Source organism: Portunus trituberculatus, chromosome 19 (assembly GCF_017591435.1).
Source record: "Portunus trituberculatus isolate SZX2019 chromosome 19, ASM1759143v1, whole genome shotgun sequence".
Lineage (NCBI taxonomy): Eukaryota > Metazoa > Arthropoda > Malacostraca > Decapoda > Portunidae > Portunus > Portunus trituberculatus.
In genome coordinates, this window is record NC_059273.1 from 11,405,938 (window position 1) to 11,424,860 (window position 18,923).

The 18,923-nt window shown below is 43.0% G+C and overlaps 1 protein-coding gene across 3 annotated transcripts in view; it reads right to left on the minus strand.

Moving 5' to 3' along the window:
* Positions 1 to 1,599: 1,599 nt before the first annotated feature.
* Positions 1,600 to 18,923, minus strand: part of LOC123506141 (N-lysine methyltransferase SMYD2-A-like) — a 42,863-nt gene continuing 25,539 nt past the window's right edge. Inside the window, exons 2-9 of one of the 3 annotated variants that reach the window (XM_045258047.1) lie at positions 18,617 to 18,791; positions 14,976 to 15,045; positions 14,405 to 14,532; positions 11,031 to 11,207; positions 5,937 to 6,075; positions 5,080 to 5,472; positions 4,667 to 4,829; positions 1,600 to 2,487 (exon numbers count right to left, since the gene is read on the minus strand). In XM_045258047.1, coding sequence (XP_045113982.1) covers positions 2,070 to 2,487; positions 4,667 to 4,829; positions 5,080 to 5,472; positions 5,937 to 6,075; positions 11,031 to 11,207; positions 14,405 to 14,532; positions 14,976 to 15,045; positions 18,617 to 18,791 — 1,663 coding nt within the window. In that variant the 3' untranslated portion in view covers positions 1,600 to 2,069. The remainder of the gene's footprint in view (positions 2,488 to 4,666; positions 4,830 to 5,079; positions 5,473 to 5,936; positions 6,076 to 11,030; positions 11,208 to 14,404; positions 14,533 to 14,975; positions 15,046 to 18,616; positions 18,792 to 18,923) is intronic. The other 2 variants (XM_045258048.1, XM_045258049.1) reach the window with 2 other exon arrangements.

The window sequence follows — 18,923 nt, forward strand, 5'->3', positions numbered from 1 at the left end:
TTTACAGTGCTTGAAAGGTTTACAGTGGTGTTTGAGTATCTACAATGGTATTTTCTGTTTACAAGGGTACTATATGAGTGTTTACAGTGGTACGATAATCACAAGTCTACACCAGTCGTTTCTATTGTGTATGCTATAATTACATTGTACACAACGCCTCCATTGAACTATTAAAACTAGAGTCGCTATCATTACAGTGTTACCTCTGCAGTATTCACAGTGGCGCACTAGTTTATATACAGATTTACAATGGTGCTACACAATCTGTCTTGCTTCTTTACAGTGATTTAAAAGCTACCTATTCTTAATCTGTTTACTGTGAAATAGTATACTGTTGTGCTAATGGTGTTTTGTTCGTCATGAAGCTACACGAGCTATTACTATTACTATTATTATTATTATTATTATTATTATTATTATTATTATTATTATTATTATTATTATTATTATTATTATTATTGTTATTGTTATTGTTATTATTACTATTATTATTATTGTTTTATTAGTCGATGTAGTCAGTAGAAGAGAGAAAATTAATGTATTTTCTTGGGAAGTGAACGAGTGAGTGGATGAATGAATGAGTGGATGAGAGTACAAAAATAATAATAATGTGATGGGTGGAAGGTAAGAGAGAGAGAGAGAGAGAGAGAGAGAGAGAGAGAGAGAGAGAGAGAGAGAGAGAGAGAGAGAGAGAGAGAGAGAGAGAGAGAAGTTTTGGCAGTAATAATAAACAGAAGCACTTTAACTCAATAAGTGTGAAGTGTTGGACATGTAACAGAGACAAATGTGTTTCTACCTGTTTCCCCTCCAGCCACATTTTTCCCCTCACATCCCCTCAACTATTCTCTCTTTTTCCTATACTTTTCCTCCTTTTTTGTGGCTCCTCATCTAACTCCCTCTTTTTTTCAGCTTTTTCTCATTTTTTGCTTCCTAATCGTACGTTCTGATCTTCTTTTGTTACTTGTTAATATTCATCTTCTTTTCTTTCCTTTCTCATTATTTTTTCAATCTTTTTAATATTTCTTATCTTTTTCTATCTATTTGCATTTCTTCATCTTTTTCTTCATTTGTCTACGTTGCCATCTCACCCTTTTCTTTCCCCATCTTTGCTTATCATGTTATATTCTTCTTTATTTCTCGTTTTCAGTTCCTCGAAGACACTTTTTTTTTTATTGATTTTTGTTCATGGTTATTCACCTTGCCAATTTTCTCCCCTCTTTCCTCTAATGACTTTTCTCAAACCCTCTATCTATCTTCCAGACTTTATTGCCTTGTAGTCTTAACATTCATACATCCCACCTAACACACTCAACCTCGCTAAGTAACCTCAGAAAGACGAGAGATAAATTCAGTTTGTGTTATTTTGGTGTTTTCCTCATCTTCCCTCGTTCTCTCTGCAAAACCTCTTTAATGTTCAATTTTGCCAAGTCTTAATCACCATTCTAACATCCTCACTCACTAAGAAATTTGAAAAGACTAAAGTAATGTTTTTATCTATCTTGGAGTAAAGTTTCATATATCTTATTCCTCTTCTTATCTTTCCCAAACGTCTACTATTCACATACCCTACCCGAGCATCCTTCAGCCTTACTAAAGAATCTGAGAGGGAAGACTTCGTTTGAATTCTTTATCTTAACTAACCAGGTGTTCCTTACATTCACGCACTCTACAAGTATTTAACATCACAGCATCCTCAGCCTCACTAAGCAATCTGAGAGGGACGTGAAATAGACTTAGTTTGAATGATTTCCCTCTAATTAACCAAATATTCGTAGCATTCACTCACTCTGCAAGTATTTACAAACCATCACAGCATACTCAGCATTACTAAACAATCTGGGATTGACGTGAAATAGGCTTAGTTTGAATGATCTCCCTCAAATTAACCAGATATTCCTTACATTCACGGACTCTGTCAGTCCTTACAAACCATCACAGCATTCTAAACCTCACTAAACAATCTGAAAGGGACTTAGATATTGGCTTATTTTGATTTCTTCCCCCTAATTAACCAGATATTCCTTACATTCACGCACTCCTTACAAACCATCACAACATTCTAAATCTCTCTAAGCTATCTGGGAGGGACGTAGAATGGACTTCGTTTTAAACTTATCCTCTTGAGACACAACTGGCTTAGTCGATTTGATAATCTTGTCATAGTTGGCGCAGCTTGTCCAGGGGAAGGTTTTGTGTGCTGCGAAGTTGTCTGGCTGCTGGGCAACCTGCTGCAGCCTCTCCTCCTCGCGCTTTTTGGCCTTGGCGATGCGTCTCTCCAGGCAGATTTCTACATCCTCGTTCGCCATCAGGTTCACGAGTCGCACGTCCTCCAATATCGGGTGCGAGTCTCCCATGCCTGCACATAGCTTCTCTTCCGCTTCCTCCAACAAACGGACTCCCGTACGGAACTCCTTGAAGTAAATCTTGCCTTTGCCCATCTTATAGAGGAACAGGCCATACACAGGACTGTCTGGGCCGTAGTAGAACCTGGAGGAAGAAGAGGAAGAGGAGGAGGAAGATGAATTGAGAGATTAGGTTAAGTTAGGTTACGTTATAGTGAGTTTATAAAACATCTGTTTGGTTTATAAGATATGGAATTCGTTACCCTTAAGCTGCTGTTTCCTTGAAGGAGGAGATGGAGTAGGAGGAAAATAAAAAGGAAGAGGAGAATGAAAAAAAAGATGGAGATATGAAACGAAACTGATGATATGAGAATAGAAAAGGGAGGATAGAGAGAGCAAGAAGATTATAGAAGAGAGAAGACATGTAAGTGAAGGAGAAGGATAGATAAATAAAAAGAATAAAATAAGGGAGGTAGAGTAAAAGTGAAAAAGTGTCACGACGAAAACGAATATGACATAAAATATAATAAAAGGAAACAAGGAAAATAGAGAAGAACGGAGAGAAGAGAAGAAAAATAACAAAAGAATGAAAGTAAGGGAAAATAAAAATGTAAACAGAGAATAACAGAGAGGAGAAAGGACAATAGGGAATAGTGCAGAGAGGGGAGGTGGAGGGTGAGAGGAAATGGGAGGGAATGGAGAGCGGATGGGAGGGAGAGAAGGAGAGGAAATGAGGGGGAAGGGGGAGAAAGAGAGGCAGGGAGGGAACAACAAACATAAATCAGCTGGAATTGAGCATAGGATATATCGAAATTTATGCGGAAGAGAGAGAGAGAGAGAGAGTGAGTTCTAATGTATTCTGCTTTTCTCTCTCACTCATCTATTTCTCTACCACTTTCTCCTTATTGACTTATATTTTATCCAATTTTTATTCATTTCCTTACTTTCTCCGTTCCTTCTATATCTCTACCACATTTAGTGACTCTCTCTCTTCTCTCCCTCCTCTCCCTCCCGTCTTCGTACCTTCACATCTCTAACCCCCCCCTTCATCAACTCTTCTTTCTTCTCTCCCTTCTTTTTTTTCTCTGGCGTCCATTCTTTATCTCTATTCCCGTATTTAGCAACTCTTCTCTCTCTCCTCTCTCTCCCATCCTCGTCCCTTCAAATCTTTACTCCCATTTAGTAACTTTTTTCTCTCTCTCTCTCTCTCTCTCTCTCTCTCTCTCTCTCTCTCTCTCTCTCTCTCTCTCTCTCTCTCTCTCTCTTCTCTCTCTTCTCTCCCCCCCACGCCCTATCCCGCCCCAGTTCCACGATCCGCCAAACTGGAGCATGAAGTCAGCAGCTTGTCATTTCGAAACCTAATTATTGAGAACCATAATGAGAACCGGTGTGCATAACGTCCGTGTCCGCCTGTCGCCAGCCTCCGCTCTTTTTATTATCCAGTTAATGCCAGCGAAACACAAGCTTCAAATTAAATTATGGCGAATTTCATCACTAATTAGTAGCATGACGGACGGCTACAAAGTAATTATTTTTCATTGTTTTGTTGCTCGCTCGTGATGGTCATTGGGTGTGTGTGTGTGTGTGTGTGTGTGTGTGTGTGTGTGTGTGTGTGTGTGTGTGTGTGTGTGTGTGAGTGTGTGTGGGTGGGTGTCTGTGGGTGTGTGTGTGGCTGGGTGTCTGTGGGTGTGTTTGTGTGGGGGTGGGAAGGTGTGAATGGGTGTGTGTGTGTTTGTGGAAGGGGTGTGTGGATGTGTGTGTATGTGTGTGTGTGTGTGTGTGTGTGTGTGTGTGTGTGTGTGTGTGTGTGTGTGTGTGTGTGTGTGTGTGTGTGTGTAATTCACTGTTTGATCTGCTGCAGTCTCTGACGAGACAGCCAGACGTTACCCTACGGAACGAGCTCAGAGCTCATTATTTCCGATCTTGGGATAGGTCTGAGACCTGTGTGTGTGTGTGTGTGTGTGTGTGTGTGTGTGTGTGTGTGTGGATGGGTGTGTTTGTGGGTGTGAGTGTGTGTACTTACGTATATATCTGTCAATTTGTCTGTCTGTCTATGTATCTATGTATGTATGTATCTATCTATCTATCTATCTGTCTGTCTGTCTGTCTTTTCATCTATCTGTTTATCTATCTATTTTTCTTTCTCTATCTGTCTATTTATCCATCTATTCATCTATTTATCTGTGTGTCTGCCTGTCTGTTAACCTATCTGTCTGTCTGCATCTTTTTATCCTTCACTCTTAACTTATTCTCCACTCGCACTTGTCCTAAGCTGTCCCAAATTACCCCAACCATCTCCCTACATCGCCTCTCAGCCTCCTCACCTCATTCCGTCATGGTTTTCTTCCCCGTACTTCAAGGCAATGCTCCAGCACCCTTGGAACATTGCCCCGTTGAAAGCGAAGTCAAGGGTCCTCACTCGCCAGGCGTTCATGTGGGAAAAGAGACCGTTTTGCTGCTCTATCATGGCAAAGCAGCTCTCCATATCTGTAGCGTTAGGTTAAGGAAAGTTAGTGGTGGTGGTGGTGGTGGTTGTGGTTGGTGAGTGGAATGTGTGTGTGTTTTAGGTGTTTTTGTGATTTTTGTATGTTTTATTTATTTTTTTGTGGTATGAAAAGATGGTGTTAGGAAAGAAATAGATATGCAGTGAGAGAGTAAGTTTTGTGTGTGTGTGTGTGTGTGTGTGTGTGTGTGTGTGTGTGCGTGTGTGTGTACATCAGTGCGCACCAAAGGATACCCGGTTCTTCCTCCGTCATGTTCTTCAGCTTTTCCCTGGTGAAGGCAACCGTGTCCCAGTACTGCTTCCTGCGCGCCTCACTCACCTGATGCCCACACTGGCTGCACAGCGCCTTCCCGGACCCTCTTTCATCATCCTCACCTTCCCTTGCCTCCTCATCCTCCACCTCCTTTTCCTTCTTCCTTCCTCTCTCCTGCAACGATGTCCTTTTTTCCTCGACTCCGTTCTGCTCCAGTGCCTGCTTCTCCTTCTCCGTCTCCTTCTTCTTCTCTTCCTTTTCCTTCCCATTCATCATCGCCTCCTGCTGCCGCTTCTGCTGTTTCTTCCGGAGCGCCGCCTCGGTGGGTGCGTCTATATCTGGCAGGCTGACAGGCGCCAAACACGTCGAGTTTTCTGTAGGGTAAAGTAGGATGTGTGTTGTGTGTCTTAGGGAGCGTTATCTTTGTATCTTGTGGCTGTATTATGCTTTCATTACTCTTAATACGTATTCTTTTTCCTATTCCGTCACCTGCATTAATTCTCCTTAGACTCAAGTATCATCCTTCCCCAACATCACTACTGCCAACATTTCATCTCTTACTTGTAAAATGTTCTTTCTGTTTTAGTAAATATGATATACTCCTCCTTAGAGTTACGCAGCTTCCTTCCTTCACCATTGTTCTCTATCTTATACCTCCCTTCCTAGACTCACACAGCATCCGTCAGTCTTTCTGTAGCATAACTGCCAACACTCCATCCCAAACCTATATCATCTATACTCATATAAAGTCTCATACTTCCTATATAAACCCAAACAGTACTCTACCTCTATCTTTCACACATAGCATCCTTCCTCCTCCGGCCTCACCAACACTCACCACACACAATGGAGTTCTCGAAGCGCCTTTTCTCCTTGCTATTGCACGTCTTACACTCGCAGCAGAAGAACCATTTTCTATACAGCTCTTGACGTCGCATTGCTGTTGTCTTCACGGGATCCAGATAGCAGATGAAACACTGCGGGGAAAGAAAGGAAGAGGTGATATAGGAGAGGTGATGTGGGTGAAGGGAGGAAGAGAAATGTTGGCTGTCAGGCAGATGGGAAAGGGAGATGGAAAGGGAAGGTGAAAATGGGAGAGATATAGAAAAGTGGAAAATAAGTGAGGGGTGACTTGATATTTGCTGATATGGGTGAGGGTAGGAAGGGAAACGCTGGGTGTCAGAAGGAAAGGGAGATGGGAAAAGGACTTGTTGGGAAAGAGAAGGTAAAAATGGGAGAAATGTTGGAGAGAAGTGGAAAAGAAGAGAGAGGAGACATCCTTCGTCGTAGCTCATAACACCACACGCATCGTAAAAGAAAGGGAAGAAGAGCGGACGAGATGTGCTAATTAAGATGTGTGTGTGTGTGTGTGTGTGTGTGTGTGTGTGTGTGTGTGTGTGTGTGTGTAGTCAGGTATCAGTGGAGACGAGAGGGGGGGGGAGGGGAGAACGACACACACACACACACACACACACACACACGTCTTGCAGTCGGGTGTGTTATAAATGTTTCAGGCGCCACACTGGAGACCACCGCCACTGTCACCCACAAAAGACACCGCAGTTTTCTCTCGTCAGCGCGGAATTGCTGACATGAGGGAACTTTCGCCAAATATTTCAGTACCGTTACCGCTGCGCTCTCGTGTGGAATGTACCGTTATGTGTACATGTTGCTTGATTTTTTATGTATGTATGTATGTATGTATGATTGTATATATCTGCAATAATACTTTACTAATGATGATAAGTAGTTTTTGTTATTCTATACGGTATTTCTTTTTTTTTTTCATGTGTATTTAAAGTTGACATGTGTATATAATGAGTCTTTTTTTCTCACTTTATCTCTATGATGTATATTTGTTTTTATTTAATCAGTTTCGTTTCGTCATTTCGTTATGTAGATTAAGAGGTTGCGGTCTCTCTCTCTCTCTCTCTCTCTCTCTCTCTCTCTCTCTCTCTCTCTCTCTCTCTCTCTCTCTCTCTCTCTCTCATATATGCACACACTTAAACCACGAGAGAGAGAGAGAGAGAGAGAGAGAGAGAGAGAGAGAGAGAGAGAGAATGTGATCAATAAGGTTGTAGTAATTTTGCATTTAATTAAAAGCCTTCCCCACACACACACACACACACACACACACACACACACACACACACACACACACACGTCACAGGGACACACGCGCAGCCTCTAATTAATCTTGACAAGCCGTGGCAGTAAAAGAAGACCATAAAAAAGAACACATCAATGTTATAGAACGTGACAAATTTATGCGGGCGCTGGGTCTCGGTTGGGGATGTTCTGGGACCCGTGCGGAGGGTGTGGGGGGCTGATGGGGCTGTCGGAGGGTGTTTGAGGGTGTCCGGGGTGCCTTGTGGTGTCGTGGTCTGGTCAGAGTGTGTTGGTCTATGGTCGGTTGACGTGTTACGGTTGCCAACACTAAAAATATAACTAGATGTTGCGTAGATGATGATTGGCTCCTGGTGAAGATATAGACAGTAGAATATAGATGGGAGAGAGAGAGAGAGAGAGAGAGAGAGAGAGAGAGAGAGAGAGAGAGAGAGAGAGGGTGGTTAGTAAGCGGAACATACATTCTAAGATTAATGTACTGAAAAAATCTAACTTTCTGTATAATCTACAAATATTTCACCTTTTTCTATCCTCAGTAGGGAACTAAGCCTTTATATTACCGATACTATGGTGGTCTAGAAATAATGGCAACCTTGACCTCCCGGAAACTTGTAATCTCTCACTATCCTTCTGTTTTTCAGCTTTTTTTTATTGGCTCCTCTCTCTCCGGCCCACCTCACTCTAACCTCACCTCACCTTACATCACCTCACCTTACTTATCTTCACCTCACCTTACTTCAACTCACCTCACCTGACCTGACCTGACCTCACTTCACTTCATCTAACCTCACCTTACCTCAGTTTACCTCACCTAAACTCACCTCATCTCATCTCACCTCATTTAACTTAACCTAACCTAACCTCACCTAATGTAACCTTACCTCACCTCACCTCACCTTTAACTTAACCTAACCTAACCTCCCATACTATTGTAACACTCCCTTAAATAAGACTAAACTAATCTAAAGGCACAACAAATCATACCATCTTCTTAAAAAAGCAGTGTACTTCGTGGCTCGATTGGTAGCGTGCTGGTCTGTCATTCTGAGGTCCAATGTTCGAATCCCGGCACGGCGTCTTTCTTTCCAGATTTACGAGTATATCAGTTTCCAGATCAAGTGCTCAGTATTCCAGAAAGCTCAGAGTGTCCTGGTCGTGGCCTAGTTAGAGGCAGAGGAAGTGGGACGCCCTGGTTTGAGGTGATGCATTGATATGGATGGCAACGGTAGCGCATATGAAGGGGAAATTGGCCTTGGCTAAAATATAAAAAGGAGAAGAATAGAGATAGACAAACACGATGAGAGAGAGAGAGAGAGAGAGAGAGGATATGGAGGTAAAAATTGGCCTTGGATAAGATAAAAGGGAGAAAAAAAAACGCAGACACACACACACACACACACATATCACGCCCGGTAGCTCAGTGGTTAGAGTGCTGGCTTCACAAGCCAGAGGACCAGGGTTCGATTCCCCGGCCGGGTGGAGATATTTGGGTGTCTCTCCTTTCACGTGTAGCCCCTGTTCACCTAGCAGTGAGTAGGTACGGGATGTAAATCGAAGAGTTGTGACCTTGTTGTCCTGGTGTGTGGTGTGTGCCTGGTCTCAGGCCCATCCGAAGATCGGAAATAATGAGCTCTGAGCTCGTTCCGTAGGGTAACGTCTGGCTGTCTCGTCAGAGACTACAACAGATCAAACAGTGAAACATCAATCGGTGATAACTAAACGTCAACGAAGCTTTTTAATGACCAGCAGATCAGATCAAGTGACGGTGGCCAGGAGAAAGAGGAGATGGAGGAATAATAATAATAAGAATAGGAAGAAGAGGAGAAGGAGGAAGGACTGAAGCCTCACCTGGTTATTGGCACCTGTTTCCCCTTGCTCAGGTGCTTAGGTTGGGATCACCTGACTCCTAAGTTGTGACACGCGGCTGTGAGATGACTAAGGGTGACGGGGAAGTGTTTCATCTCAGTATTTTAGGTGACGTTTATGTGGGAGTCGCTTACAGTGAGGCGGGTTTGAGGCGGGGCGAGGTGGGGTGGCTTGGATGAGGCACGTGAGGTCGAGACAGGAATGAAGGGGTGGTATGGTGAAGGGGTGATAGAGTTTGAAGTTTAGATGGTTTGGAAAAGGAATGACATTTTCTTTTTTTTATATTTGAAGGGTTTTGGGTAGTTATAGAAGGGTAGGTATATTTTTTTATAATGTTTGAAGAGTTCTGGATTATTAAAGAGGGGTATGTATGCTTTTTTTTTTATATATATTCGAAGGGTTTTGGGGTAGTTAAAGAAGGGTAGGTATGTTTTCTGAGAATATTTGAAGGGTTTTGGATAGTTAAGGAAAGAATAGGTGTTTTTTGATGGTTAGGGAATGAGAATGCACGTGTTTTGGGTGCTTAGGAATTGGAAAGGTAAATTTTATAGAAGTTTCTGAATGGTTAAGGAAAGGAAAGTTATTTTGGATGGTTAGAGAAATGGGTTTGGGGGATTTTTGAATGGTTAATGGATGGTTATGGGAGGTAGGAATACTAGGAAGGATCAAGGAGGATGGAGAAAAGCTAAAAAATAAATTAAAGAATGTTAGCTCGTGGGGAAGATAGAGGAAGTTGAGAATGGATTGGAAAGAGGAAAAAGAAAAGATTATTGCATGTTTTGGGAAGATAGAAGAGAGTTGTTGTAGGTGAAAAATTATCATGGTGTAAAAAAAAGATTGATGAACGCTCGAGGAAGGCAGAGAAAATCATGGATCTGCAGAAAAAGTGAAGGAAGCTTGAAGAGAAGGGATAAGATTAAGCCATTCAATACTGGGACACATTTGAGTTTTGTGCAAGATTAGACCATTTTATTGACATTAGCAAGGGTCTATGGAGGTGAGAAGATTAATGGCCACAGTCTTCACTATTTTAATCCCCCACATAAGTTTCTGAAGCTGTGCAAAATCACCAAATAATAAGCGGAATGAATAATATGGAAACGCGTGTACAGAAGGAGTTAACACGCCGTTAGGGGGGAAAAAAAATAAGGATATTTGTGAAGAAAAAAAATAGAGAAAAAAAGATAATTAGGAAAAGCAGAGAAACAGTCATAAAGGTGAAGAAAGACTGGAGAAGAGGAATGTAGGTTAACGAGTACTTAGGAAAGGTAAAGAAAAAGTTAAGACGCGATAGGGAGAATGAAAAATTGTTTGGGAGAAGGAAAGAATGAGTAGAGTAGATAGAGAAAGACTGAGAGTTATGGGGAAAGACGAAAGGAGGTTAATGACTGCTTGGGGAAGGTACAGGGACATTTGGGTGGCATGGGAAGAGTAGAGGGTTGGAGTGATGACATGGGTGGTGGTGGTGGTGGTGGTGGTGGGCCGAGGATGGATGAGGCAGCTGGTGACAAGTGGTTGAGTGGATGTCTCGTGATGGATCTTTCCTCATGTGGAGGCTTGAATTACTGTATTGGGATGTTGTTGTTGTTGTTGTTGTTGTTGTTGTTGTTGTTGTTGGTGGTGGTGGTGGTGGTGGTGGTGGTAGAGGTAGTAGTGGGTGTTCTTTTTTTTATATCTTTATTACTACTACTACTACTACTACTACTACTACTACTACTACTACTACTACTACTACTACTACTACTACTACTACTACCAACAACAACAACAACAACAACAATCTTCATAATACTTTTTCCATTTCACAGCGTATGTAATCTATTTTCATATACTACACGTGACATTACCCCCCCTTCTCTCTCTCTCTCTCTCTCTCTCTCTCTCTCTCTCTCTCTCTCTCTCTCTCTCTCTCTCTCTCTCTCTCTCTCTCTCTCTCTACCTTACTGAAGTCGAGGGAAGGCATATCGACAAGGCTTCTGATCTCCACCGTTCGTCCCAAGTAGGCGATGTGACAGTTTGGAGAGCAGTCGTGGTCGAAGATGGAGGCGGCGAGGTACATGGAGGAGCCGATGTTCTGTAGCGTATTGTCCATCAAGGTGAAGCGGTTTACTAACACCTGTGGGAGAGGAGGGAAGGGGAGAGGTGTTTGTGTGGGTTAGTTGAAAATTATGTCGATTTTATGTGTACGTTTTTTTGTTGATTGTATGTAAATTTGTGCACATTTTTCTTTGTGTTTGATAAAGGGTGTTCGTGTAAGGTTAGTGAAAAGTTGGTAAATCTATACGTGTTAATTTTGTTATTCGATAAATTGGTGTAGTTAGTTGGAAATTTATTCGTGTATTGAATTTTCAGTTGATTTCTGCTTTGGTGGTTGTTGAATTTCTGTTAATTTTTGCTTTGGTGGATCTTTGTTAAATTTCTGCTGATTTCTGCTTTGGTGGGTCTTTGTTAAATTTCAGTTGGAAAAGACAGAGTTTGACGTTATTTTTGTGTTTTCTATTGCACTGAACTATTTAATTCAAGAGACTGTAGTGTGGAAATGAGTGTCTAGGATGTTCCAAGTGATAATGAGGAGAACTGTTCAGTGTTACAAGAATAAAGAAATGAATTGATAAATGGATACATGGAAATACTTAAGAACTAAAATAATTTCGATGTAGTACTCAGTGACTCAAGCCAAATTTCTCTCTCTCTCTCTCTCTCTCTCTCTCTCTCCTCTATCACACTGTCTAAACACAAGGCAGGCACAGAACAACAAAACATCGTACAAGACCGAATTGTGTGAAGGTAAATAATGAGGCGTGACAAAACCCTCCCACAGTCCAACCCTCTCCTTGCCACCTCGTCCCAGCACCCTTCCCTTCTGTGCCTTGGAGCTAACTTGCGTATTTAAGAGTCCTGGTGTTTGTGGGTGCTGGTGGGTGATGGTGGGCGATGGTGGGTGGTGGTGGGTTGTGTTCTCAGTACCACAGTGCCACATAAGTATTGAGTATCACGGGAACGAGGTGAAGTATCAGTAAGGGCTGTAATTTTTGGTGATGGTGCCAAGGTTAGTGTGAGAGAGAGACTGCTATGATGTACTGGGAGGTTATAAGTGTTGTAGGTTCTGTAAGTGGCATTTGATGAGGGGAAGGAAGGCATTGAAGGGTGTTAAAGATATTTTTGTTTGACAGATAGACAGACAGACAGACAGACAGACAGACACACACACACACACACACACACACACACACACACACACACACACACACACACACACACACACACACACACACACACACACACACACACACACACACTGGTAGAAGAAGATTTTGCATGTGATATTTGAGGTAGGAAAGAGAGATATGCATAGGAATTAAAGGGAGGAAGTATTTTATTCGACACGACTCTCACATCCCCCCCAGTCCTCTCCCCAACCAATCTGCTCCTCTCCTCTCGTGTCTCTCCTCTCCTCTCGTCTCCTCGCCTGCTGACTCCTGCTGACTTACTACTGCTGTTGCCGCTGGTGGGTTGTCCAATTAAAATTCCCATTAGGACAGTCTTTGACGGGCGTGGTGGGAATGGGTGGCAGCTGGATGCGCTTTCAACCCCTCTCCCTCATCACCCTCCATGCCATCCCTCCCCAAGTCCCGCCCGTCCCTCTCCTCGCCTCCTCCGCTAGCTGGCCTGGGTCGTGGCGCCTCTAATTCAAATGTAGATCTTAATTAAAGTGTTGGATTCTGGCGAGGGTCGTTTTGCGTGGCCCAGATTGCGTGTCAGGCGCCTCAGTCATGCTCCTCAGGTACTCTTTTTTATTATATTGTTTGTGTTTGAGAGAGAGAGAGAGAGAGAGAGAGAGAGAGAGAGAGAGAGTTTTATATTAGTGTTAGTGAGTTGTAGTAGTAATTGTAGTAAGAATAAGTGAGCAAGGAAGTAATTTGATAGTGGTGGTAATGATAATAATAACAATAATGATAATAGTAAAAAAAAAAAAAATAATAATAATAATAATAATAATAATAATAATAATAATAATAATTACAATAGTAATAAAAAGTTAGAGAGAGAGAGAGAGAGAGAGAGAGAGAGAGAGAGAGAGAGAGAGAGAGATTTGTAGCATCACCAATAAGAATGAGGAAGCGAGAAAATAAGTATAGAAATAATGAACATAATAAATAATGAGTGAGTTTTGCATTTCACGAGAATGTCTCCCCTCGACTTCCTGCCAATCCCTCCCCTCCCCTCCCCTCACTCCCCTTCCCTTCCCCAGCCTTTTCATCTTCCTCCTCTTCTCTCTTCTCTTCTCTCATCTTTCCTCTTTTATCCACTTCCACGTTCCTACTCATCTCATTTCCCTTCTCCCTTTCTCCTCTCTTAATTCCCTTTTTCCTTCCCCTTTTATCTTCCCTCTCCCCTTCTCCCCTCACCCACGCAGTCTCTCTTGACACACTTATTCCTCTTCTCCCCTATTCCCCTTTTTTTACTCTCCCCTTGCCTCTTCCTACGTTTAGATATTGTGATTCTCTCTCTCTCTCTCTCTCTCTCTCTCTCTCTCTCTCTCTCTCTCTCTCTCTCTAAATGCATTTTCACTTATTTTTGACATTTTTCTCGTTTTCTTTCCATTTTATGTTAATTTCTGTTATTATCTATAGCATTGCTTTAATTATTTATTTTTTTGTCATGCGAGGTTAAATTTTCGTGTCAGTATTTTGAAAAGTTTTGACTCGACTTGAAATTCTGTTAAAAAGAAGGAAAATCTGTAAGTTTCCTCAAAGTTCGCATGGGTGGAGTTCGTTTTGACTTACGAGTACATGTAAGGAAAAACATAAAAATGAACTAACTTAATATTTTCTTACCCAACATCACTAGGCACACAAACCATCCTCCATTTTTTATTCTCTGTGTCGTAACTTCCTTGTTCTGAGTCCTACCTGAGTAATTAATTCCAGGTGAGACATTCAAAAGCCCATCTCTCCCTTCAGCAGGTAAGGCAATACACCTGAAATCAATACAACTCACCTTACTAGGCTCAGGGGAAGAGAGAGGGTAGGGGGCGGTACTAGGCTCAGACGGGTTGGGTACGGGGGGGTGTTGAAATGGGTCCAGCTGTCTGAGTGTCTGTCTTTCAATGCATTATCGCTTACCCTTGTTCCCTCGCTGCCTCTCGCTGCCTCTCATTACTACTCTCTCTCTCTCTCTCTCTCTCTCTCATCTTTAGTGTGCTTTTCTTCCTTCTTTGAATTCTGCTTCTCTCTCTCTCTCTCTCTTTTACCTTCATCCCTTCTCTCTCTCTCTCTCTCTCTCTCTCTCTCTCTCTCTCTCTCCACTCACCCTGCCGTAAATACCCAGAAAATCGGTCATGTTGGGTAGTAGTCTCTCGCCGATCAGTTTGCCCAGTTCGTTCCTCAGGTATTCCGCGTCCTTCAGCTCCCCTTCACTCGTCTTGATGTCCGAGTAGTCTGCGGGGACACGACAGGGACGGTGAGACAGGTGGCAGGGGCAGCTAGAGAGGTTTAGACACAGTAGCGCCATAGTGATGCAGCTGGGAGTGGTAAGAGATGGTATTGGAGGGTACAGGATGTTATTGGTGTTTGGTGGGGTGCTTGAAGGGGTAAAGGTTCTCGTAAAGGGTATTGGAAGGGAGGAGTAGAGTTAAGTAGCATTAAGTGATGGCAAAGGACATAATTATTACACCACTGATTTATTTTTTCTATTTAGTTTTCTGGTATGTTTTTATGAATTATTAAGGGGTTTGATGGATACTGAGGTGGGGATCGGCACTACTACTACTACTACTACTACTACTACTACTACTACTACTACTACTACTACTACTACTGCTACTGCTGCTGTTATGTTCCTACTACTACTACTACTACTACTACTACTACGAAATACTCACGACTCATGAGATCTCTGAAGCGACGTCCTTCCCTCTCTGTAAACTTCTCAACAATTTTATCTCCTCCATTCTGATAGAGAGAGGAGAAAAAAAAAGACAAAATGAAAGAAAACGGAGAGTGCACCAACATTTATGGGAAACTTAACTAAAGGCACCAGGAAAACCAGAGGAAAACCGTGCGAGAAAGAGAATTAGGCCTATATTATGAAACACTTTGCTCCCTCACCACGACAAACTTCAGAGGCTAACAAGACGATAAGCCGCATTCTCAGGAGCATTTCCCCCGTCACTAATGCAGAAATATTGTTAATCTCTTACTAGAACCATAAAAACCACTACTAAAAAACCCGTGTAACTTCATAGACCGTTCAGAAAGTAGTGGAGGTGATGCGTGGTGGTGAGACAAGACGAAGACCACCACCACCATTACCACTAAACTTTAAGCATCCCAGCACCATCTCACCACCGCCTCATCACCAACTTTACAAACAGTGGAGGTGAGACAAGACGAACGGTGTGTATTTCAACAAGATCACCACCACCACTACCACCACCACTTCCACTACCACTAAACTTTAAGCACCCCAACACCATCTCACCACCATCTGCCTCATCACCAACTTTACAACACCCAGGCCTCGTCTCCGGTGCGCGCGGCGGGACGGGGCGGCGCGGACTCCCAAATCAAGTTTAGGAGAGCAATTAGAGGCGGCGGAGTGTGTGTGGAGAAAGGAGGCTCCGCTTATGAGAGAGGGAGAGTGTTTGGCCTCGGTCTCCTGGGCCTCGCCTTCTGCTTTATGGCCATTGAGCGCAAGGGACAAGGCATGGGGGAGTAGTAGCAGTAGTAGTAGTGATGATAGTAGTAGCGATAGTAGTAGTAGTAGTAGTAGTAGTAGTAGTAGTAGTAGTAGTAGTACTAGTAGTCTTAGTAGTAGTAGTGGTAATAGCAATAGGTGTAGTGGTAGTAGTAGTAGTAGTAGTAGTAGTAATGGTAATAGCAATAGTAGTGGTAGTAGTAGTAGTAGTAGTAGTAGTAGTAGTAGTAGTAGTACTAGTAGTAGTAATAGGAGTAGTTGTAGTAGTGCTAGTAGTTGTAGTTGTAGTAGTAGTAGTAATAGGAGTAATGGTAGTAGTGGTAGCAGTAGTAGTAGTAATAAGAGTATTGGTGGTAGTAGTAGTAGTAGTAGTAGTAGTAGTAGTAGTAGTAGTAGTAATAGTAGTAGTAGTTGTAGTAGTTGTAGTAGTAATAGTAGTATTAGTAGTAGTTGTTGTGGTAGAAACAGTAGAGGTAGTACTGTAGTAGTGGTGGTAGTAGTAGTAGTAGTAGTAGTAGTAGTAGTAGTAGTAGTAGTAGTGATAATACTGTAGTAGTGGTAGTAGTGGTAGTACTGTAGTAGTGGTAGTAGTAGTAGTGGTAGTAGCAGTAATAATGGTAGTAGTAGTAGTAGTAGTAGTAGTAGTAGTAGTAGTAGTAGTGGTAGTATTAGGAGTATGAATAAGTAGTGCCTGTTTTTGTTGGTTTCTTTCGTTATTGTTTGAGCATTGTTTTATTTTCCTTGTTTTCTTACGTCTTGCTTGTTCATGTCTGTCTTTCTCTTCCTTTAAACTTCTTTCTTCTCCATTCTCTTCTTTTGTTCTCCACTCTCTTCTTGTCTTCCTCCTCCTTCACGTTCTTTCATTTCCGCTTTCTTCTTTTCCTCCTATTCTTCCTTCTCCTGCGTTGTGTCCCTTTATTTTCCATCTCCATCTCCTTCTCTTCCTCATCTGCTTGCTCATTTTTTGTGTGTTCCTCTATTTTCTCCTCCTCTTCCTTCTCAACCTCCACCTTCTTCTCCTTCTCCTCCTTCTCCTTCTCTCCTTCATCTGCCTGCTCATTTTTTGTGTGTTCCTCTTTTTTTTCCTCCTGTTCCTTCTTCTCAACCTCCACTTTCTCCTTCTCCTTCTCCTGCTCCTCCTCCTCCGTTTCCTCCATCGTCTTCTTCCATCGTCAAGAATTTATACAAACATGCGAACGTGATGTACAATGAATCTATTTTCAGAACAGTGATGCCTTTTGTGTTTGCATGTCTGGTTTTTGTGTCTGTATGTTTGTGTTGGTCTGGCCTTGCGTGTGTCTGTGTCTTTCTGTCTCTTCGTGCATCTGTCTGTTCCTCTGTCTGTCTCCAGTGTGCTTGTTTATTAATCTCTCTCACTGTTCTGTCTGTCTGCCTACCTGCCTGCCTGTCTGTCTGTCTCTCGTCATGTGTCAGTTTACTTCTCTCTCTCTCTCTCTCTCTCTCTCTCTCTCTCTCTCTCTCTCTCTCTCTCTCTCTGTCGCTAACTAATCATCACTTCACCGTCATCCACCCATCTATCCGCGCGTCATCCACACTTCCGTCACGTCAGGGCAGCGGATATGGCTGTGACGCCTTCATCCCCAGCTGTGTGCGTGTGTACGTGCGTGTTTTGTGCGCGTGTACGTGTGTTTGAAGCGTGCATTGTGTGGCGAACGTCATCACTGGTGTCGCGAAATGAGCTGTCAGTTAGGCACTTCCTGACCTCCTATCATGCACGTTATCATGTCTATCTGTTTATGTTACACGTCATCAGGAGAGGCTGATAACTCCCCTCCCCCTGTAACCTCCCCTTCCCCTCGCTTCCCCCTCGTTTCCTGCGCTCCTTGCACGATAACAAGAGCGTGGCGGCGATAGCAGAAGCGTAACGTCAGGAGTAGCAATCAGTTTGGCAATTTCATTACTATAACAAGAAGGTACATTGGACAAGCATCGTTCTCTCCCTCTGTCTCTGTCTCCCTCTCTCTCTCTGTCCCTCTGTTGCCTACCTATCATGTATTTCCGATTTTCCCGTCTTCGTCTTTGGGAAATAGCGATGAGGCCTGATTTGGGAGATTTTGCTGACGTAATCTTGACACTTCGCTTCCATTTTAGCGTCTCAGGTTCTCGTCTCTCTTATCTGCAGCTGATAATTCCCCAGGTTTTCCCCGCCCCGCTAGATAATTATTTAGCGCCTGTTGAAATATTACGCATGCATTTTTTTTGTTTCCTCGTTCCTGTTCGTTGTGTGTGTTTGTATGGGTGTCTGTGCTCGTGTTTGGTGGTTTTGTGGTCATGGGTGTGTGTTTGTGTGTGTGGCGTGCTTGTGCTGGTGTTTGTACGTGTTTGTGTGTTTTATTTTGTTTGACTCTCAGCACCTGGTGTTGATTCTCTGTTCTGGTGCTGCTTTCTGTGTGTGTGTGTGTGTGTGTGTGTGTGTGTGTGTGTGTGTGTGTGTGTGTGTGTGTGTGTGTAGGCAAATGTATAGCTAAGGTTTGTTCTCTTAATTATTTCAGTGTCTCGATTCTACGTTCATAACACCTCTTTATGCTTCCATTGCTGTAACATTAATTCCTCTCACTCTGTTACTCCCTTATTCACTTTTATATAACCACTGACCCTTACTTATAATCCACAAAGTCTTATTTAGTCCCTTACTCAGCATTGCCTCGTGTCTTTACACATCTACCCATCCCAGTCCGTCGGCTTCACCATTTTCCTATACCTGTACTCATTATCTAGCTATTAGTCTCATCTGGTCCCCTTACTCACCCCTCCCGTGTCTCTACCTCCACCTCTACCTCTACCATGAGTCCCTCGGAGCCTCACCCTGAGTCTCAAGATCACACGGGCCAGCAGTCTCACGTAGTTGGGCGGGAGGTTATGTTGTCTCCTCTTAAGGGCGGGACACTCCAACCGGTGCCATGCATGCCCCTCCTCCCGGCACTTGTCGCCGCAGTACCAAACCACGCGGCACTCTGGACACGGACGAAGGAGGGTATCTCTGTAGGAAGGAGCGCTGGTGAGTGCCTGAAGGAGGAGATGTGGGATGGGAGAGTAGGAGAGGGGAGGAGGAGATAATTAATGGTGGGAAGGGAGAAAAGTCAGCATGTCTCGTATTTTTGTAATGGTTTGT